General features: G+C 34.3%; 1 protein-coding gene across 1 annotated transcript in view; it reads right to left on the bottom strand.

The window, feature by feature from the left end:
• The window catches only part of LOC137764134 (UDP-glucuronosyltransferase 2C1-like), a 31,013-nt gene that overhangs the window by 4,068 nt on the left and 3,067 nt on the right, over positions 1-23,878 (bottom strand). Inside the window, exons 2-5 of the mRNA XM_068542857.1 lie at positions 19,972-20,120; positions 12,937-13,068; positions 4,654-4,741; positions 3,088-3,307 (exon numbers count right to left, since the gene is read on the bottom strand). Of these exons, the coding sequence (XP_068398958.1) occupies positions 3,088-3,307; positions 4,654-4,741; positions 12,937-13,068; positions 19,972-20,120 (589 nt within the window). The remainder of the gene's footprint in view (positions 1-3,087; positions 3,308-4,653; positions 4,742-12,936; positions 13,069-19,971; positions 20,121-23,878) is intronic.

Here is a 23,878-nt window from a genome sequence, read left to right as displayed (position 1 = left end):
TCTGAGCATTGTATTTATGATCATACACCATGATCAAGTGGGATTTAGCCCAGGGATGCAAGGATTCTTCAGTATATGCAAATCAATCAATGTGATACACCATATTAACAAATTAAGGAATAAAAACCATATGATCATCTCCATAGATGCAGAAAAAGCTTTTGTTCAATACCCATTTATGATAAAAACTTTCCAGAAAAAAGGCATAGAGGGAACCTACTCAACATAATAAAGGCCATATATGACAAACCCACAGCAAACGTCACACTCAATGGTGAAAAACTGAAAGCATTTCCTGTAAGATCAGCAACAAGACAAGGATGTCCACTCTCGCCACTCTTATTCAGCGTAGTTTTGGAGGTCCTAGCCACAGAAATCAGAGAAGAAAAAGACATAAGAGGAATACAAATTGGAAAAGAAGAAGTAAAACTGTCACTGTTTGCAGATGACATGATACTATATATAGAAAATCCTATAGATGCCACCAGGAAACTACTAGAACTAATCAATGAATTTGGTAAGGCTGCAGGATACAAAATTAATGCACAGAAACCTCTGGCATTCCTATACTCTGACAACGAAAAATCAGAAAGAGAAATTAAGGAAACAATCCCATTTACCATTGCAAGAAAAAGAATAAAATACCTAGGAATAAACCTACCTAAGGAGGCAAAAGACTTGTACTCAGAAAACTATAAAACTCTGATGAAAGAAATCAAACATGACATAAACAGATGGAGAAATATACCATGTTCTTGGATTGGAAGAATCAATATTGTGAAAATGACTATACTACCCAAAGCAATCTACAGATTCAATGCAATCCTTATCAAACTAATGGCATTCTTCACAGAATTAGAACAAAAATTTTTACAATTTGTATGGAAACACAAAAGACCCCGAATAGCCAAAGCAATTTTCAGAAAGAAAAATGGAGCTGGAGGAATCAGGCTCCCAGACTTCAAACTATACTACAAGGCTACAGTAATCAAGACAGTATGGTACTGGCACAAAAACGGAAATAAAGATCAATGGTACAGGATAGAAAGCCCAGAGATAGACCCACGCACATATGGTCACCTAATTTATGACAAAGGAGGCAAGAACATACAATGGAGAAAAGACAGTCTCTTCAATAAGTGGTGCTGGGGAAACTGGACAGCTACATGTAAAAGAATGAAATTAGAACACTACCTAACACCATACACAAAAATAAACTTCAAATGGATTAAAGACCTAAATGTAAGACCAGACACTATAAAACTCTTAGAGGAAAATGTAGGAACTCTTTGACATAAACTGCAGCAAGATCTTTTTTGACTCACCTCCTAGAGTAATGAAAATAAAAACAAAAATAAACAAATGACACTTAAAAGCTTTTGCACAGCAAAGGAAACAATAAACAAGACGAAAAGACAATATACCTAGTCTTTTGATAGTGGCCATTCTAACAGGTGTGAGGTGATACCTTACTAAGGTTTGGATTTACATTTCCTGATGCTTAGTGACATCAAACCCCTTTTCATGTACGTGTTAGCCATTTGTGTGTCTTCTTTGGACAAATATCTATTCAGTAACTCTACTTTATAAGAGTTCTTTATATGTTTTGTATATTAACCTCTTATCAGATATGTACTTTGCAAATATTTTCTTCCATTTTGTAGGTTGCCTTTCATTTTGTGGATCATTTATTTTGCTGTGCAGAAGTTTTTAAGTTTGATGTAGTCCCACTTGTTGATTTTTGCATTTGTTCCTTGTGTTGTTGGTGTCATACCTAAAATATTGTTGGCAAAACCCTTGTCAAGGAATTTTTCCCCTTTATTTTCTTCTGGGAGTTTCATGGTTTCAGGTTATGTTTTAGTATTTAATCCATTTCTAGTCAATGATTCTAAGTGATGGAACATAGCGGTCCAAATTTCATTCTCCTGCATATGATTATCAGTTTACCCCAGTACCATTTAATGAAGAGACAACCATTTTCCTATTGATTATTCTTGGCTCTTTTTTCAAATATTATTCAACTTTGTATACGAAGGTTTGTTTCAGTGCTCTCAATCCTGCCCATTGGTCTATGTGTCTATTTTTATGCTAATACCATACTTTTAAATTCACTATAGCTTTGCAGTATAGTTTGAAGTAGGAAATGGGATGCCTTCAGCTTCATTCTTCTTTCTCAGGACTTCTTTGGCTATTTGAGATATTTTGTGGCTTCATACAAATTTAGAATTGGTTTTTCTATTTCTGTGCCCCAAAAGGCTTTAGAAGCTGGTCACTCAGTTCACTCTTCCTTTCCTGGTGAGGAACTCTTTCTAGCTGGGAAGTTCTCTGTTGGTGCTGAGCAATGCTGGCCTGGGGATGGGATGATGCAGGCATAAATAAGCTGTCTTCACTGTTCTTCTGTGATTATTCTCAGAGTTTTTTGTTCCACATTGTTGCTAAAATTTCTTAAGTGAACTTTAGAGCTCTCCCAGAGATGTTTTTGTTCATGGATAGTGTCTAATTGTTGATCTTTGTCAGGGGACAGGGAGGCTGGGGTCTTCTATGTCTCCATTTGGAGCTCTCAATTTTACTTCATTGAATTTCTCTTGAAATATTTTTAATTAAAAAGTAGCACAATCCCATTTTTATAAGATTATTTTTCTTTTCTATTTATAAATTAGCACAAGGAAATAGCTGAGGTAATATTTCTACTGGTAATTGGTTATAGCTACGTGAGGAGAGTTAAGTGGGTTTTCATTTTTATTTCCTTATGTTTTTGTCATATTGCCTAAATTCTTTATAATGGTAATATCTGCAATTTTTAGGAAATAAACAATAAATACTATTAATAAAAATAATAATATTTAGTAATAGCTTAGTTTATTTAAATAAATTTGGTATTTCTTTGAGGTTGTAATTTGTTGCCCAGTAATCTATTGCCCAGGTGAATCTAAATGCATTCATAAAATTTGAAAGGTATAAGACAATCATATTTAATGTTAGCCAGGCCCTGGTGGTTATGTAAAAGTAATCAGTTTAGTAGAATAAAACAATTTACTCCTTTTAAAATACTGATGCTTCTCAGAAAAGAATATATTCTATACTCACGAAGGGTTGTTAATAACTGCTTTCAAAGTGTTAAGCAGATCGGAACTTGTCATTCTTTGCAAGTCTACTTCAACAGCTGCCCCTTTGGCTTTTACACGAGCAATATTATCATGCTGATCACCAAACAGGGGAATTCCCACCATAGGGACCCCATGGTAAATAGCTTCATAGATCCCATTGGTTCCACAGTGAGTAATAAAAGCTCTGGTTTTGGGATGACCTAAAACGAAAAAATATATATCATTATTCTATGTTGTAAGAGTTTCAGAAACAGAAAATCATGACACTTGTATAAATAATTAATTCAGTTATGGAGTATCTTCTATATAATTCTGTGCCATGAGGCCATATGTAAATTCCTATAAACGCTAAAGAAAGCAGAAATTGATTACTCCATGCTAAGCAGCAACTAGTGATTCCAGCAATTAAGTGATCCCATAAGCCTCTGAAAGGTTTGCACAGAGTTAAATGATGAAGAATACTTGCCTTTGGACAAGTTTTTGGGGTGAGAATACTTTAGTAAACAGGACTGAGGGATTTAAGACAAAAATGCTTCTGTGGATGGGAAAGGGGGGTAATATGTGCAGGGTTTCAATGTGAGAATGGCTAGAAAGATAGATGAGGGCAAGGTCATGAGGTTTCTGTTTAGGAAAATGGGAATTTGCCCTTTATTTTGAGTAATATGGAACCATTTATAACATTATAGTTGGTGAAATGGTTTATCAGAGTTTTTTCAAGTAGTTATAGTGAGGAAAAGAGAAGAGAGGTGGGAGAAAATGGATACTGAAAGTCAGGAGGATGCTGCAATATTGTATACAAAAGTTAATGAAAGCCTGATCTAAAGGTACTCTCCTTGACTCTGATTCTGAGGAGGGAGAGATTGTATCATAAATGGGAGAATTATAAATTCCATATTTATGTTAGAACTTAACAAAGATTCTATCCTTGACCAAAGTCTAGTCAAACTCCTCTGAACTCTCTTCTCAACTAGGCCCTGATTTGGGGGTTTATTTGTTTATCTCTGCATTGCCCAATTTTAGCAAGCATCCTACTAAGTCAGTTTAGCTAGAATCTTCCAGCCTGATATCTGATCACCCTATGTAACTGTTGCCTCATACTTCACCATCCCCCAAGTGATGTCTGCCTTCAGCAAGAATCTGATTAAGTCAGTTTTGCCAGGGTCCCCCCTTACTCCTGAGGTTTCCTTAGTACTCTTCCATCCAGTGACACCCCCCACTCTGAACTTTGCCTACCAATTTCCCACTTTTCCTTTTTGCACTCAGAGTTGAGCCCAATCTCTCTGATTTACTGTAGAAGTCCATTGCAGTAGTAACTATACTTATCATGATGGTTTTGAATAATGTGTGCTTTACAGTCTTTAACAAGTGCCATTTATAATTTTTTCTTTAACAAGCTCCACAAGAAATGTGAAGACATCAAGGGTTTTTTTTGTTGTTGTTTGTTCCTTATTTTGAATAGAAATTTGTTGGATATATTTGTTATTGAGTAATCATTCAGATTATCCCTCATTCACTTCCATTTAATTTTGCTTCTCTTTGGTCTTACCAAGAAGATCATTCTGTGGAATCCACTCATATAGTCGGGTATTGGCTCCTAAAGTTTCTGGTTTCTTTCCTGTGTATCTCCATAGGACCTGTTAAGATAAATGCCTTTACTCTAGAAAATTTTTAGAATCACATCCTATCAGAAGGAAGCAACTGACTTAGAATTAACCTGGTTTGGTGCCTCCAGGTAATACACAAGCAAACTGAGGCCTGAAATGATTAAGTAATGAATGTTTTCAAACCATTGACGCTATAACCATGTTTACAAATGCTTGCAATAATTCTAATTGATAGGCTATCATCAGGTTAATTCTCACTTAGGAGATGAAGAAAAAAGATAACCTGTACCTCAAACAATTACATAGTGGTGTTACTAAACCATTCTGGTAAAGGGGATTTTTGAAACAGTTTTCAGAGGCAAAGGGGAGAGATGTTATTTACCTCACTAAGAAACTGTTAATGCTTTGACCTTTGTTTTATATATATATGTATGTGTGTGTATATATATATATATATATATATATATATATGTATATATATATATATATATACATATATATGTATATATATACACACAGACACAGTAATATAGAATCAAGCATTGCCTTTTTTAATTATAGTAAAATATACATAATGATGTCTATCATTTTAAAGTATTGTAAGTATAGAATTTGGTGGCATTAAATACATCTATAATGTTTGTAACCATAAGCACTATCTATACCCCAGATATTTTCATCTTCCCTAACATAGACTCTGTACCATTAAGCAATAACTCCCTATTTCCTCCACTCTCTAGCCCCTGGTAAAGTACATTCTACTTCCTGTCTCTTTGAATTTGACTGCTCTAGACATCTGATATAAGTGGAATCATACAGTATTTGCCCTTTTCCCACTTAGCATTATTTCACTTAGCATTGTCTTCAAGGTTCATGCATGTTGTACCATGCCAGAATTTCCTTTCTTTTTAAGGCTGAATAATATTCTGTTTTGTGTGTATATCACATTTTCTTTATTCACTCATTTACTATTGTGAATAATGTTTCTGTGAACATTGGTGTGCACTCATTTATTCTCTCATTTACTATTCACTCATTTACTATTCACTCATTTACTATTCACTTTATTCATTCATTTACTATTCACTCATTTACTTTATTCACTCATTTACTATTGTGAATGATGTTGCTGTGAACATTGGTGTGCAAGTATTTGTTTGAGCCCCTGATTTCAATTCTTTTGGCTATATAGCCAGGATTAGAATTATTGGGTTATATGATAGCTCCGTGTTTAATTTTCTGAGGAACCACAAAAATGTTTTCCAGAGAAGATGCATGATTTTGCTCTCCTACTAGCAATGCAGGAGGTCTCATTTCTCCATTAACACTTGTATTTTCTTTTTTTTTTTTTTTTAAATAATAGCTGTCCTATGTGAAGTGGTATCTCTTTGTTCTTTGATTTGCATTTCCCTAATGATTAACGATGTTGAGCATCTTTTCATATACTTTTTGACCACTTGTATATCTTCTTTGGAGAAATGTCTATTCAAGTACTTTCCCCTTTTTCAATTGGGTTTTTGTTGCTGTTGTTGAGTTGTAGGAGTTCTTTATGTATTGTGCATGTTAATTCCTTGTCAGCAATATGATTTGCAAAGATTTTCTCCCAATCTGTACATTGTATTTTACTTTCTTGATAGTATCTTTTGATGCACAAAAGTTCTGCATTTGATGTAGTTCAATTTGATGTAGTCCAATGTATTTATTTATTTTTTAATTTTTTGCTTGTGCTTTGGTGTTATATCTATGAAATCCTGACATAATCCAATGTGATAAAGTTTTCCCTGAGAATTTTCTTGGGAAAGTGTTACAGCTTTACTTCTAAAGTTTGTCTCTGATCCATTTTCAGTTAATTTTTGCATATGGTGTAGGGTAAGGATCCAACTTCAGTCTTTTGCATGTGGATATCAAGATTCTATCAGCATTATTTGTTGAGAAGAGACTGTCCTTTCCCCTATTGAATGGTCTTGCACTCTTGTTGAAAATCAATTGACCATATATGTGAGGATTAAGTTCTGCCTTTTCTTCTGTTCCATTGGGTTATATGCCTGCCCCTCTTCCAGTACAACAGTGTTAATTTACTGTAGGTATTACAGCATATTTCTAATTTCAATGTTTGAAAATGTGACTCCTTTAACTTTGTTGTTTTTCAAGATTTTTTTGTCTGCTTGTAGTTCTTATAGTTCCATATGAGGTTGAGGATTGGATTACTCATTTCTATAAAAAAGGCTGTTAGAGTTTTGATAGGCATTGCATGAATCTGTAGATTGCTTTGGATAGTGTTGACTTCTTAACCATGTTAAGCGTTCCTATCTATGAACATGGGATGACTTTCCAAGTATTTAGGTATTCTTTAATTTCTTGCAGCAATAATGTTTTGTGGTTTTCAGCAGCAAATATTTTACTTCCTTGATTAGGTTCATTCTTAAGTATTTGTTTTGTTGTTCTTGTAAATGGAATTTTAAAAATTTCATGTTCAGAGTGTTCATTGACGTTTATATAAACAAAACTGATTTTTGTGTGTTAATCTTGTATTCTGCACTTTTGTTAAGTTTGGTAATTAGTTCTAGTAGCTTTTTGTGAATTCTTGAGATTTTCTATGCATAGGATCATGTCATCTGCAAATACACATTGTTTTACCTCTCTCTTTCCAATTTGGATGCCTTTCATTTCTTTTTCCCATATAATCCCCTTGCTAAAACTTCTAGTATAAGGTTATATAACAGCAGTGAAACAATACATCCTTGTATTGTTCCTGATCTTAGTTTCCACCATTGAGTATGATATTAGCTGTGGGTTTTTCAGAAATACCCTGTATCATATTGAGGGCTTTTCCCTCTATTCCTAGTTTCTTGAGAGTTTTTATCAGGAGAGAATGTTGGATTTTCTCAACTTCCTTTTCTGTGTAAGTTGAAATGATCATTTGATAGTGGGTTTTTTTTTTCCCCTTCATTATAATCATGTATTACATTGATTGATTTACTTTCGGTAAATTAATCAATGTAATATTTATTTACTTTGCATAAATAGCATAAATACTATTTTACTATGGTGAATACTCTTTTCAACATTCTAGTGGATCTGATCTGCAAATATTTTCTTGAGTATTTTAATATCTATGTTTAGAAATGATCATGGTCCGTAATTTTATTCTTGTGTGATGTCTTTATCTGGCTTTTTAAAATTTTTTTTATTTTTTTTTAAAGGAACTCCTTTATTTATTTATTTATTTATTTATTTATGGCTGTGTTGGGTCTTCGTTTCTGTGCGAGGGCTTTCTCTAGTTGCAGCAAGCTGGGGCCACCCTTCATCGCGGTGCGCGGGCCTCTCACTATCACGGCCTCTCCTGTTGCGGAGCACAGGCTCCAGACGCGCAGGCTCAGTAGTTGTGGCTCATGGGCCTAGTTGCTCCGTGGCATGTGGGATCTTCCCAGACCAGGGCTCGAACCCGTGTCCCCTGCATTGGCAGGCAGATTCTCAACCACTGCGCCACCAGGGAAGCCCTATCTGGCTTTTGTATCAGACCTCATAGAATAATTTATTGTTTCATCCTTTCCACATTTTTGGAATATTTGAAAAGGATTACCTTAATTATTCAATTCCTTAAACATTTGGTAGAATTTACCATTGATGTTATCTGACCCTGATTTTTCCTTTTTGGCAGGTCTTTGATTAGTAATTCAGTCTCTTAATTTGATATAGGTCTGTTGAAGTAATCTGTTTCTTTTTTAGTCAGTGTAAGTAAATAGAGTTTTTCAAGGCATTTATCCACTTCTTCTAGATTGTCTAGTTTTTGTTGTGCAACTTTTCATAATATCCTCTTTTATCTTCCAGTTTTATGAGATATAATTGACATACAGCATTGTGTAAGTTTAATGTGTACAGCATTATGATTCTACTCTCATACACTATGAAATGATTCTCACAGTAGGTACAACATTAAAGAAGTTAAAAAATTTTTTTCTTGACATGAAAACTCTTAGGATTTACTCTCTTAACAATTTTCACCTATAAGGTACAGCAGTGTTACCTAAATTTATGATGTATATTGCATCCTTAGTACTTATTTATCTTATAACTGGAAGTTTGAACCTTTTAACCACCTTCTTCCAATTGTCCCTTCCCCCATCCCCTGACTCTGGTAACCACAAATCTGATCTGTTTTTCTGTGAGTTTGTTTGTTTCTTTTTTGTTTTTGAAGTAAAACTGACCTATAGCACTATGATAGTATCTGTTACACAACATAGTGATTTGGTACTTCTATATGTTTCAAAATGATTATCACGGTAAGTCTAGTTAGAACATGTGACGATATTACATAGCTATTGTCCATATTCCTCACACTGTACTTAGCAAAATACATACATATATACGTAAAATACATGATTAAGTTGTTGATCTTTTAAGATCAAATGCATTTTAAACAACCTTGTCTTTTTACTTCCCTCACCACACTTACTGTTTTTGACATCATATTTTAAATCTTTTTGTTTTGTGTATCCCTTAACTAGTTATTGTGAGTATACATGATTGTATAATTTTGTCTTTTAGCCTTCCTTCTAGCTTAATACATGGCTGATTTACTGACTTTGCAGCATATTTGCCTTTACCAATGAGATTTTTCCTTTGTAATTTTTATGTTTCTAGTTGTGGGCTTTTCTTTCTCACTTAGAGAAGTCCCCTTAACATTTCTTGTAAACCTTGTTTGGTGGTGCTGAACTCTCTTAGCTTTTGGTTGCTTGTAAAACTTTTGATCTCTCCATCAAATCTGAATGAGAGCCTTACTGGGTAGAGTATTCTTGGTTGTAAGTTTTCCCCTTTCATTATTTTAAATATATCCTGCCACTCCCTTCGGGCCTGCAGTGTTTCTGCTGACTAGTCAGCTTTTAGCCTTATGGGAGTTTCCTTGTACTTAACTAGTTCCTTATTTCTTGGGCTTTTAAAATTCTCTCTTTATGTTTTATTTTTGCTGTTTCATTACAAGGTGTCTTGGTGTGGTCTTCTTTGGGTTCATTCTATTTGGTACTGTCTCAGCTTCCTACAATTGGAAGACCATTTCCTTTCCCAAGTTAGGGAAGTTTTCAGCTATTATGACTTCAAATATGTTCTCTGCCCTTTTCTCTCTCTCTTCTCGTTCTGGAACCCCTATAATGTTAATGTTAGTATGCCTGATGTTGTCACAGAGGTCTCTTAAACTGTCCTCATTACTTTTTTTTTTTTTTTAAGAGTTCACATATTCACAGGTTTAATGTTTTAATATAACTCCCTCACCAATTCTCTTTGTATCAAAATTTCAACTAGGGGCCTACAAGTTATGGGTGTCTAATTTTCCAGTTCACAGTAATGCTAAAGATTTCTTTTTTTTTTTTTTAATCTTTATTGGAGTATAATTGCTTTACAATGGTGTGTTAGTTCCTGCTTTATAACAAAGTGAATCAGCTATACATATACATATATCCCCATATCTCCTCCCTCTTGCCTCTCCCTCCCATCCTCCCTATCCCACCCCCCTAGGTGGTCACAAAGCACGAGCTGATCTCCCTGTGCTATGTGGCTGCTTCCCACTAGCTAACTATTTTACATTTGGTAATGTATATATGTCCATGCCACTCTCTCACTTCGTCCCAGCTTACTGTTCCTCCTCCCCATGTCCTCAAGTCCATTCTCTACGTCTGAGTCTTTATTCCTGTCCTGCCCTTAGGTTCTTCAAAACCATTTTTTTTTTTTTTTTAGATTCCATATATATGTTAGCATATGGTATTTGTCTTTCTCTTTCTGTCTTACTTCACTCTATATGACAGACTCTAGGTCCATCCAACTCACTACAAATAACTCAATTTCAATTTTGTCTTTCGGCACTTTGAATTTATCAATCCACTGCCTTTTGGCCTCCAGTGTTTCTGATGAGAAACTGGATAATCACTTTACTGAAGATATCTTTTAGGTGATGAATTCTTTCTCTTGTTTCTTTCAATAGTCACTATTATCTTTGGTTTTCAACAACTTGAATATAATGTGTCTTGGTGTAGGTGTCTTTGAGTTTATCCAACTTGAAGTTCACTAAGCTTCTTAGATTTGTAAATTTATGTATTTTATTAAATTGGGACTATATTAAGCCATTATTTCTTTAAATATTCTTTCTGCCCATTCTGCCCATTTCTCTCTTTCTGAGACTCCCACAATGTGTATGCTCATTCACACGATGGTGTCCCACAAGTCCCTTAGGCTTTGTTCATTTTTCTTCATTCGTTTTTCTTCCTCGAACTCGATAATTTCAAATATTCTTTCTTCAAGTTTGCTGATGCTTTTGCCTGCTCGTGTCTGATTTTGAACCCGAGGTGAACTTTTCATTACAGTTATTGTAATTTTTACCTCTGGAATTTCTTTTTGATTCTTTTTAAAAATAATTTCTTTCTCATTATCAATATTTCCTTTTGGTCCTCCATCATTTTCTTCTCTTTGTCATTGTCTTCCTTTAGTTCTTTGTACATCTTTAAAAATGTGGTTTTAAAGGCTTTTTCTAGTAATTCCAAAATCCAGGCTCCCTCAAGAATGGTTTCTCTCAGTTTATTTTGTTCCTTTGATTGGGCCATACTTTCATCTATCTTTGTATGCCTTGTGATATTTTTCGAATATTGTACGTTTGCTTTTTATAATGTTCTATCTTCAGAAATCAGATTTGCCCTTTTGTTAGAGTTTGATTTTGTTGTTGCTGTTGTTGAAGTGTTTCTCTTTGCTAGAAATCAGGCTGAGGTTAAAGCTTTAGGTCTTCTCAGGTAGTTTATGAGCCAGTGTTTTTCCCTGGACATGCACATAGTTTTCTAAATTCCACTGTTTGTGAGGTTGTTTTTTTAATGGTCTAATTCTTTAACGCGTGGCTCCCAAATGGAGAAAAAAGGAAAAAGAAAAAAAAAAAAAAAGCTTATCCTTTAAAACCCCTGGAAGTTGCTTCTTCTAGTGAATGTTGAAACAACTGTGCCCAGTTTCTGTGCATATACCTCAATGATCATGGGCAGTAATCAGCAATTAGAATGCAGAACCACAGTATTTGGAGGATAAGGTCTTTATTGTCTACCGGTTCCACCAAATTACACCAGGAATGCAGGCATGTTGGCTGCCATGGGACAGAGTGATGAAGACTTTGAAGCTGCTGATATTCTAAAGGGATGGCATTGACTAAAATTAACCACAGTTCCCACTCAGTTTTTCCACTGTGAGTTGCAAGTGCTCAGTTAGAGTCCAGAGTTCCAATATAGTTACTTCAGACAGTTTTTGCTAGTGCAATTTTGTTTAGGTAGAGAGACAGGTCTTGGTGCTTCCTAGTCTACCCTCGTTTCACCCCTAAACATTGTATTTTAATGCAATTGAAAGTTTAATATTTTTATGAAGAGGGAATTTAGATTAAATATTTAAATGGGTGCTGCTTCCACAAAACAATTATTGAAAGTAATTTGGTTATGAATACAATAATTATTGTGAGCATTTGTAACTTAAAGTTACATGCAATTTTCTATTTTAACTAAATGTAGGGGGAAAAAGTGTTCATGGTAGTTTAAAAACAATGCCACTCAGTTATAACCTAGAATGGTATAAATTAAAAATTATAATTTGGGGGAACCTCAAGGAGTGAACTGCATAAATCTTGTACTGTATTATTAAAGATTTTAACTGTTTAAAATGAAGAGTATCTATTTAGGAGCATTCCAGGAATATAAGTTGTCAATTCCAGGCTCAACCATGGCCTGGTACAAATCCACTAATTATAAGGAAATATAGTCCCAAGGCATCCAGTGAATTAAGGCTGTATTTTTGAATATCTATTCCTTTATTCTCCATGAAGGTAGTTGTAACTTGTGTATATGCCTCAGATTAAAAAATGAACAAACAAACCAAAAAAACCCCAATAAACACCAAAAAACAATGTTAGATTACATGGAAGCCTTAAAACCTAGACACAAAGTTGACTGATTGTTTGACAGTAGTGAATGATTAAGTTTTAGGTCATTATTTAAAGAAAATTCTGCAATATGTTTTCCTGTTAGTAATGCCAGGTTTAAAGCAAGATAAGAATCAAATATCCTGTTTTACCATTTAATATTTTTTCTTTACAGTTCAGTTAAATTGACACTAACAATACCAATAACTTTTCCTACTTTTTTAAGCACACTTTTAAGGATATCTTCATGGAATTTAAAGTAGCTGTCCCTGAAAAAATAAGATTATCTGACCTTCTGCGGAATCTGAGCAAGGGCTGATGCAATCACATTAGACTTTTCTTCTGTGAGGTTTTTGATCATTGACCCCAGAGTAAACACCACAACTCCATCTTTTCCAGAGCTTTGAACAAACTCTTCTAACTCCTGTGAGGGAAATAGTCTTTGTTATTTGAAAGTTGATAGTTACAAGAATAAGTCACACACTTTTCTCAATATGTCTGAATTCTTATAACACTTCTGTTTTTTCATATGTTAACCATTTCAGTATACAAAATATGACCTGAAATCACTGGTTATTAAGCAAATTAAAAATGATTTAAATTGGAGGTTCCCTTCAGCATGATAGAGGGGAGTGTGTGTGCGTGTTTACAAATTACTGACTACATGTTATCTTCTCCCAATTACAGAGCTCTTTACATGTATGATTTAACTTAGATATATGGGAATCTTAAGAGGTATGTATACATTTACAGATGAGAAATCTATCTCAGTAAGGTTAAGTAATTTGTCCAAGTCTATGCAGCAGTAGCTGGCAGAGCCAAATTTCTAGTTTACGTTAAATAGTTCTGGTGCTTCACTTTATATTTAGCCTTGGATGCTAATAAGATTATCATTCATTTTTCTGCTGAATCACAGTATAATGACATACTTTTGGTATATTTACGTTTTTCTGTTTTCTAAATTTCAACTTTCTTTTATTTTGGTTTATTTTCTCTTCGTATAAGCTTCCACAAGCACATTTAGAAATGAGGTAGCCATATAAATTCCTGACCAGATAAGACATGCAGAAAGAACTATAATGAATACTCTGAGGTTAACAGTAATATAATAGAAATATATGGCTTTCCATTAAAAATTAAAATATCATATCTAATTATGATGAAGTAAAAAGAAATCTTTTCATCCTGTGTTGAACTAGTAACAAAACTAATTTAACCAAATAAGAGAAGATAAAAATGTGTAAGACTTAAAGTGGAAAGACAAGGAAGAAATTTATATTAAGGAATTAACTCACATGATTATGGAGTTTGGAAAGTTTAATCTGCAGAATAGGTCATCATGCTGGAGACTCAGAGAAGAGCCATAGCCCTAGTTCAAGTCTGAAGGCTGTCTACTGGCAGAATTCTTTTTTTCCTTGGGAGAGTTCAGCCTTTTGTTCGATTCAGGTCGTCAACTAATTGGATGAGCCTCAGCCACATAATGGAGAGCAATTTGTTTACTCAAGGTCCACATATTTAAATGTTAATGTCATCCAAAAATACCCTCACAGAAACTTCCAGAGTGATGTTTGGCTAAATACCTGGGTACCTGGCCCAGGTAAATTGATGCATAAAATTAACTGTTACACTGTATTTATAGATGGATTGACATAATATGTAAAGCTATCAATCACTTTTAATTTGTTTTCAATTATATCATCATATTCTTCAGATACTAAGAAATATTTTAAAGATTATATAAAAATACATTTTCATAAATAATGAATGAATTTTGAAAAAGAAAAAGGAGTACTGGAGACTATTTCAATCCGATAATAATACACAATACAAAATAAAATCTACTGACCTGCTAACAAAGTGAACAATAGAATAAAGTAGTGAGGCCGGAAAGAGAGCCATGAGTATGTGAAAGCCTCCTGTATGATAAGATGATATCACAATTCACTGGGATAATCAGTGAGAAAATATCACACTGAGTGGATGGTTTATTAAGTGGTGGTACAATAATATGTTCATTATTCAGACAAAAAAGGGAGGTGAATATTTACCTCCTACCATGTATTAATTTTAAAAATCTGAATGGATTAAATGTATCATGTTAAAATATAATATTATACATTTAAAAATAAAATATAGGAGAATGTCTTTTTAACCTTAGTAAAGAGAAAAATATTTTAAATGAGATTCTTAAAAGTACAAATCATAATGTATAAAAAGATGGATTTGATTACATCAAATTTGGTACTTTATGTTTAAAAAAGGTAATTAGAGAAAATATTAACAAATATATGGAGTCATAGGAGAAGATATTTGCAATGGCTAGATCAAGGATTAATACCTAGATATTCTAAATTACGGAAAGAATTGATATTACTTGAAAAAAAAGATTATCCAAAAAATATACTAAATATATGAGTTTCACAAAGGGAAAATAAGAACAACTGATAAGTTTCTGAAACAATGTTCAACTTTGCTATAAATGGAGATTACAAATAAAATTCATCAGTGTGATATCACTTTACCTCTATGAAACTGACCCATATTAGAAAATAGAATAATAATCAAGGTTTAGACAAGATGTGGAAGATGTAACCCCCTAAGCATTCCTGATGAAACAATACATTTTTATAGATATTCAGTGAAGTTAAATGCAGAAAAAAATTAAGTATGCCTATGACCCATGACACTATCATCCCACTATTGGATATAATTCTCAAATATATGCATAGGTTTGCAATTTTTCCTCCCAATATTCTTTGTTGTATGATAGATATGGGGACACAAATTGTCCTTTGTGGGGAATAAATACATATACCAAAATTCTCTGCTATAGTCAGAATGAATGAAATGGATTTACAAATAGAAACTTGGATACATATGAAAAAAATTATATAGACTAATAAGAATGAGAAAGTGTGAATTATAACATAACATCATTTATATAATTAAAAAACTCAAATCATTTCTACATATAGTTTGAGGATCCACAGTTATCTGTTTAAATTGAAATAAGATGATAAATATTAAATGCATTTGACTGGGTGCCCACTGGTTGTGGGGTAATGGAAGAGAAGAAGATAAAGAAAAAACGTAAGAAAAATCAACCAAAAGAGATGTTTGTCATGGGCTGATTATGGAGTGGAATGAACTGAGAGTATGATTAATACATTCTGTTGCCCCGAGATGCACGAAAAACAAAGAAAAACAAATTCTGTAATTCCACAAACATGTTGTGGCATTCAAAATCAAACTGACATTTTTATCATGTTGTAGTGCGAGGGAAATTTTTCACTCCTCTCCCCAACATTTTCCTATGTCTTCCTTACAAGGAAAAGATGAAAGTCTGAGTCTTACTGCAGATCCTTAGTTGGGTCACATTCACTAGAGGATTGTTGTGCTGAGAGTTATAAGAACACACATACATGCTTAACTGTGATTCTCCCTCTAGTTCTTCAGTAGATGGGGCTAAATTTTAAAAAGAAAAGACCCTGTTCTAAAGATACTGGCACGAAAACAGAACTATAGATCAATGGAACAGGATATAAAGCCCAGAGATAAACCCACGCACCTATCGTCAACTACTCTATGACATAGGAGGCAAGAATATACAATAGAGAAAAGACAGCCTCTTCAATAAGTGATGCTGGGAAAACTGGACAGCTACATGTAAAAGAATGAAATTAGAACACTCCCTAACACCACACACAGAAATAAAGTCAAAATGGATTAAAGACCTAAATGTAAGACTGGACAATATAAAACTCTTAGAGGAAAACATAGGCAGAACACTCTTTAACATAAATCACAGCAAGATCTTTTTGACCCACCTTCTAGAGTAATGGAAATAAAAACAAAAATAAACAAATGGGACCTAATAAAACTTAAAAGCTTTTGCACAGCAAGGGAAACCATAAACAAGACAAAAAGACAACCCTCAGAATGGAAGAAAATATTTGCAAATGAATCAACAAAAGATTAATCTCCAAAATATACAAACAGCTCATGCAGCTCAGTATCAAAAAAACAACAACCCAATCCAAAAATGGGCAGAAGACCTAAATAGACATTTCTCCAAAGAAGACATACAGATGGCCAACAAACACATGAAAAGATGCTCAACATCACTAATTATTAGAGAAATGCAAATCAAAACTTCAATGACGTATCACCTCAGACCAGTCAGAATGGCCATCATCAAAAAATCTACAAACAATAAATGCTGCAGAGGGTGTGGAGAAAAGGGAACCCTCTTGCACTGTTGGTGAGAATGTAAATTGATACAACCACTATGGAGAACAGTACGGAGGTTCCTTGAAAAACTAAAAATAGAATTACCATATGATCCAGCAATCCCACTACTGGGCATATACCCAGAGAAAACCAAAATTCAAAAAGACACATGTATCCCAATGTTCTTTGTGGCACCATTTACAATAACCAGGTAATGGAAGCAACCTAAATGCCCATCGACAGATGAATGGATAAAGAAGATGTGGTACATATAAACAATGGAATATTACTCAGCCATAAAAAGGAACGAAACTGGGTCATTTGTAGAAATGTGGATGGACCTAGAGACTGTCATACAGAGTGAAGTTAAGTCAGAAAGAGAAAAACAAATATCATATATTAACACATATATGTGGAATCTAGAAAAATGGTACAGTTGAACCTGCTTGCAAGGCAGAAATAGAACGCAGATGTAGAGAACAAATGTATGGACACCAAGGGAGGAAAGGGGGGGTGGGATGAATTGGGAAATTGGGATTGACATATATACACTAATATGTAAAAAATAAATAACTAGTGAGAACTTGCTGTATAGCACAGGGAACTCTACTTCACTGTACAGTAGAAACTAACACAACATTGTAAAGCAAGTATACCCTAGTAAAAAATAATAATAATAAAATAAAATATTTTTTAAAATTCAATTTTTTAAAAAAGTATCCTTGTCTTTATGTCTTTATTCTATACTGTCATCTATTGCTCTAATGTCAATGGTCAGGTTTTCAGGAATAACCCCTCTTCACAGAAGCCTTAGGCATCTAGTTTATAGTATTTTGATCCACCCCAAGTTCTGTTTTTCACTCTGGGTGATGTAATGCTCACAAAAAGCAGCCAGTAAAAAGTCATGAGTTCTTATTCCTTGACTACTAATGTGAGACTACTGCTTATGGAAAAGGCAAATCTATGGAGAAAGTTTAAAAAATGGTGATTTCTAGAGATTTAGGGACAGGGAAGGATGAAGAAGTGGAGCACAGGGAATTTTTAGGACAGTGGAGAGTCTGTATGAGAGTATAAGGGTAGATACATGTCATTATATATTTATCAAAATATAGAATGTACAACACAAAGAGTTAACATTTTTGCATGCAGTGGACATTGGTTGAGATTAATGTGAATGTTGGTTTATAAAATGTAACAGATGTGCTGCAGGAGTGTGGGACATTGATGGTTGGGGAAGCTGTGCATGGGAGGGGGCAAGAGATAGGTGGCACTCTCTGTACTTTGTGCTCAGTTTTGCTGTGAATGTGTCTCTAAAAATAGTCTATTAATTAAAAAAAACACAAATACTACATAAATCTGTTCCCTGAGATTAAACCAATGTATTTGATAGATGCTTGCTAGACACTGCATTGTACCGCATTCAGCATATGCAAATATGAACAAATCATTTTCCCTCACAACTGGTCCCCTTTCCCTCTTCTCCTCGTAAATGATAATATTCTCTACTAAATTGCCTGTACAAAAAATAAATAAATAAATGTAAAGAAATGACATGTACAAAGAAAAAAAAAAGCCAAGGATTAATTCTGGAACTCTCTCCCTTCATCTCCAGCCTATCGGAAAATCCTATTGACTTTCTTTGTAAATACTTCCTAAACCTCTCCATTTCTACTCAAAATTGCTATCATATTGTAGTTTGGATCTCTATAACGGCTTGCAGGAACTATTGCACCTCTATCTCAGCTCATTTCCCTCCTTTAGATCTTGTTACATTCCAAACAATTCAATAGACAATATTTATGAAAGGGTAAGTTGTATCACGTTACTGCTTAAAAATTATACATTGATCATTCATTGACCTTAAATTTGAAGTAAAGAATACTTAGTATTGCCCATTTGTTTATTTATAACCTATCCTGCGATCATCTCTCCAGGCTAATTTCTCTCCTCTATTCAAACCAAACAGGTCACCATTACTGAACTTATGCCAGGATTTTGGGTGGGCCATCCATCTCTATTTGATCTTTTCTCAAACTACTATAATTTCCCTACTATGTCCATTTTTTAGACTAGGTTATGCAAAATAACTTTCAGCTCCAAAATCTCAGTGGCCTAAAACAACACCTTATTGTTACCAAGTCCAAGCTCACTTTGCTCGCTGCAGGACCGGCCAATGAACTGAAGACCAGGTGTTGAGGCAAGGAATACGACTTAATTCAGAAAGCCGGCAAACTGAGAAGACGGCAGACTAAAGTCTCAAAATAACCATCTTATCGGGGTTTGGATGCCAGTTTCTTTTATAGCACAGAGAGTGGGGGGGAGATGAGGAAGTAAAGTAAAAAGGCCATAAGTTTTGCAGATATCACCTAGAACGGCCAGCCTCGGGGAGGGGATGTGTTAATTTCTTCTTTCTTGTAGCCATCCACAGGTGGACAGGGTCTGGATGTTTGCCTGAACAAAGGCACTTTGGTTTAACATTCAGGCAGAGGGGTAGGGTTCCCCAAGGCAGGCCACTATGTATAGACAGTATCCTTTTAGTGAACAAAAGCAGCGGAAAGCAAAGGTTAAAGTAAAAGAAACAGATCCAACATGTAGTCAAGATCTGGCTCTTCCCTGTTACATTCTTTCTTTCCCGTGTCATATGTCCATCTATTGAGCTGCAACTGTTATATATATTCTTTAACCAGGACTCAGATTGGCAGAGTAGCTACTCTGGAACACAGCCCCCAAAGACATCACAAAGGAAAAGAGAACTCTGGAGTAAGTGCACCTGACAATTAAGTGTTGGACCTGGAAGTGATACCTGTCACTTCAGTTCATTCTCACTGCCCTGAGAGTATTGGACGATTCCACTAAACTCAGGGGCTAGGGACATTTTTGTTGTCAAATATCTGGCATATTCGATATGCATCACTAATGATTACCACAATAATGTAGTAAATACTTAATGGTAATGTAATAGTCTAAGGTGGATAATACCCATTAATTCCTGTGTCCAGGTTTTCAGTTTGAGGATCAAATACTAAAAAAATAATAAACTAGAAATGATTCCAGGAGGTAAATACTCAGAGAAGCAAAAAGGAACACCTTTAATTACCTTAGGTAGGGGCTTTGCAGGCTTGCAGTGCAGTCCTCCAACAAATTCAACGTTAGGTAAGTAAGGGAATGGAAATTCAAAATCCCAGTATGTTCGAATCAACCACATTTCAGCTTTCCCCATAATTTCACATAATGTGGTACGTTTTCCTGAACAAAAATAGAAGACGATAGAGGGAAAACAATCTGATAAGTTAAGTGAGACATGTTTTACCATAGAATTTTCTACGAAAAATCTTTAAAGAAGCAATATTAGTTCTATGCAACCCATGAGAAATCAATAGGCCTTTGCACCCCAAGAGTACACAATACTGAGATTATGAATAACCAAACACAGATTTAAGTATGGAACAAGGCAAAAGCCTGCTGCTTTCTCTCTGCCAACAGACTCTTTCTGCTTGAGCTAAGCCTGAGCCCCCACTCCAAGCTCAGAATCAGCACGTGCTCCTAGCAATGAACAAGAAATTCAGCCAGTGATCCCAGCCTACTATGGTAGAGTCTCCTCGTCTTCTGGAATTCCAATTTATCTCATCCTCATTGCTCCAAAAGCCTCTGATATCTTTTAAAAACAGCTTTTGAAATTTATCCATCTTTTCTTCTGGTGTTTGGGACTGTGCTTCCATAACTAATTATATCCTATCAGGAATGGAAATCTTTTCATAAAAATTTAAAAGTGATTATTCCTTTGCTGTACATAATTATAGCTCCTGTTTTACAAGCCCTTGTCCTCTTTGGTGAAGAGAGAGCACTGCATAATAATTTGGTGATGAAATATTTGCGATTTTGACATATTTAGCTGATAAACAGTACAAAAGGGATACCTTTGAACTGAAGTGGAAATCAAGTGAACATTAACAGAATAAAAACTCAAATTAGTGACTCTGAATTAAATCATTTTACTTAGTTGGGAACCAGAGCTTCATTTCTGAATTCTATTCAATTACTGTGGTATAAGGAACCTTACCCAGAGTTTTGGTGTCCTTTTGAAATACGTACTCCATATCACTGATAGGAGGAAACCATAGCTATCTGGTTTCTCACCGCATGGCTTTTTGAATATGCTCCTTGATGTTCTAAGTGTGCTAAAGTTTTGACCAGAAAATATAAGGGTTTTGATCTGACCAGGACAATCTATCTATGTAAGAGATCACAAGCAAATCTCAGTAATTTAAGGGTTTTATTCTGGTAATGACAAAAGTATTCAAAATCCAGTTTCAGACCCAGTACAGACCCCATATTGGAGCCCTATTTGTATCAGCCATGGGTATAATTTTATTCTCTTTGTGTGACGCTTTACTCCCACGCTTTTTTAATGACAGTTTTATTGAGGTATAATTTACATACCATACAATTCTTCTTTTTAAATAAACTATTGAGTAGTTTTTAGTACATTTATAACATTGTGAAACCATCACCATTATCAAATTAAAAAATATTTTATTACTTGCAAAAGAAATCCTGTATCCATTGGCAGTCATTCTTCATTTCTCCCTCTTCCCAGCCCATGACAACCACTAATCTACTTTTTCCTTCATTTGCCGATTCCAGAAAAACCTTATTTAACTTAATATAAATGAAATCACACACTATGTGGTCTTTTTTGCTGCCTTCTTTCATTTAGCACAATGTTTTTCAAGGGTCATCCACGTGGTAGTATGTATCAGTATTTCATTACGTTTTGCTGCTGAATGATATTTTTGTAGGGATATAAGTTATTTTGTTTACTCATTCATTAGTTGGTGAACTTTTGGGTTGTTTTCACATTTGTCTACTATGAATAATGCTGCTATGAGCATTCATGTATATGTTTTCTGTGGACATATGTGTTCATTTTTCTTGGTTATAAACCTAGGAGTAGAATTGCAGGGTCATATGTTTGGTTCACTTTCTTTCATATCAAGATGGCATCTTTTTCCTGTTAATTCTCCACTACTGATTTAGTAATCTGGTGTGCTTAATGCATCTTATTGAAATGAAGATAATGTTGTAGAAGTAAAAAAATAATTGATCTGAATAAGGAGATTGTGAGAAAATATCTCAGATTTGGAAAAGCTTTTCCAAATTTCCAAAAGCAATGCCACATTTGATATAATGCTAGGGCACTCGTTGAATGATTAAAGGATTATTTACATCTTCAGGAAAGTGTGCCTACATTTTATTTTGTTATTTATTATTGATTTATTGTGGACTTTTTTGTTCAGGCACGGTGAAGTTAAAAAGTTGGCGTGTATATTTCTGTCTGGTAGAAAAGATCACCCCCTAAATTATGAATTTATTGCCCTATTAGACATTGACCATTTTTGTGTCTAACCCAATAGTATTATCCTAACATTCCTTTGTCTCCCAAAATGTTATATTAATATTTCCTCAAAATATGGTTTGAACCAGATACCTTCTTACTTGTTTCCTCCTCAATTATTTGAACATATCTATGACATGATTCAATTTATAATTGTATAAGTTATGAGTTATAGTTTTAAAATTTGAAAAATATACTTGGAATGCATTTTATAAGGAAGATACTAAATTGATACTGAATGACAATCTATATCTAATAGCATTTTAAAATTTATGAGAGTAAAAGAAATTTTTTCTTCTATTTACCAAGCCTTTATTATTCTTTCTCAGATTATTGATACGTTCCCCAAAAGAATGTTCTAAGGTGCCAAGAGCTAGCAAGGAATCAGAGACAGAGTTATGTCCTATAACGTATGCCTCCCTATAAAAGAGCTTCCAAAACTGAGTACAAAATTGCTGGAACCAGAGGTAAACAAATAACTTCAATACACCTGTAGATCAGTCACTGCTTGATCCATGGCTCAGAAAATGTCACTAGGATGAGATTTTAAGTTATCTTTTTTCGGTTTTGCCTTTTGCAGCTTGGGCTGTGACTTTGGGTAAGAGATGGGTACAGCAGTTTCTGTGCATTTTTTTTTTTTTTTTTAGGGTCAAGTCTAGAAATATAAGCACCTGTTTCTGTCACAGAGTGCCCAGAAAAATCCTCAGTGCAACATATCGACCTTGATTAGGTCATATGCCTTTTTTGAATATATGGTATATTCCTGGGCAGCATACTTCATTAGAAGCACTCATATTGTTTGTGAGTGGTTGAAGAAATAATTTCCCAGAGGAAATTTTGAACAGATATCCAAAAAAGAAAAAAGGAAGTGGCTACATAAAATAATAGATCGCAACTGTAAGGGTAAATTTTAATTCTTTAGGAATAAAATTAATTTTTAGTAACGATAGGGTATTAGAGATACTTCTGTTAAAATTAGTAACAAAGAAAACACTTTTAAAATTCATATGGAAGTGCAAAAGACTCCAAAGAGCCAAAGCAATTGTGATAAAGAAGAACAAACCTGGAAGCATCACACTTTCTGATTTCAAGCAATATTTTAAAGCTGTACTAATCAAAACAATATGGTACTGGCATGAAAATAAACCCATTGATCAGCCCAGAAATAAGCCCATGCATATAAGGTCAACTATTATTTCACAAGGCAGCCAGAAATACTTAATGGAGGAAGACAGTCTTTTAAATAATTTTTGCTGAAAAAATTGGGTATTCACATGCAAAAGAATGAAACTAGACCCCCATTTTACTCTGCTACAAAAATTAACTTGCAAAGGATTAAAAACATAAATATAAGACCTGAAAAACCATAAAATTCCTAGAAGGAAACATAGGGGAAAAGCTCCTTGACATGGGTCTTGGCAATGGTTTTTTAAATATGACACCAAAAGCATAAGCAATAAAATGAAAAATAAAAAAGTGAAGACTACTTCAGATTTAAAAGCTTCTGAACGGCAAAAGAAATGATCAACAAAATGAAAAAGCAACCTATGAAATGAGAGAAGATATTTGCAAACCATGTATCTGATTTGTCATTACCACCCAAAATGTC

Source organism: Eschrichtius robustus, chromosome 4 (assembly GCF_028021215.1).
Source record: "Eschrichtius robustus isolate mEscRob2 chromosome 4, mEscRob2.pri, whole genome shotgun sequence".
Classification (NCBI taxonomy): domain Eukaryota; kingdom Metazoa; phylum Chordata; class Mammalia; order Artiodactyla; family Eschrichtiidae; genus Eschrichtius; species Eschrichtius robustus.
This window is presented reverse-complemented; position numbering and strand designations above follow the sequence as displayed.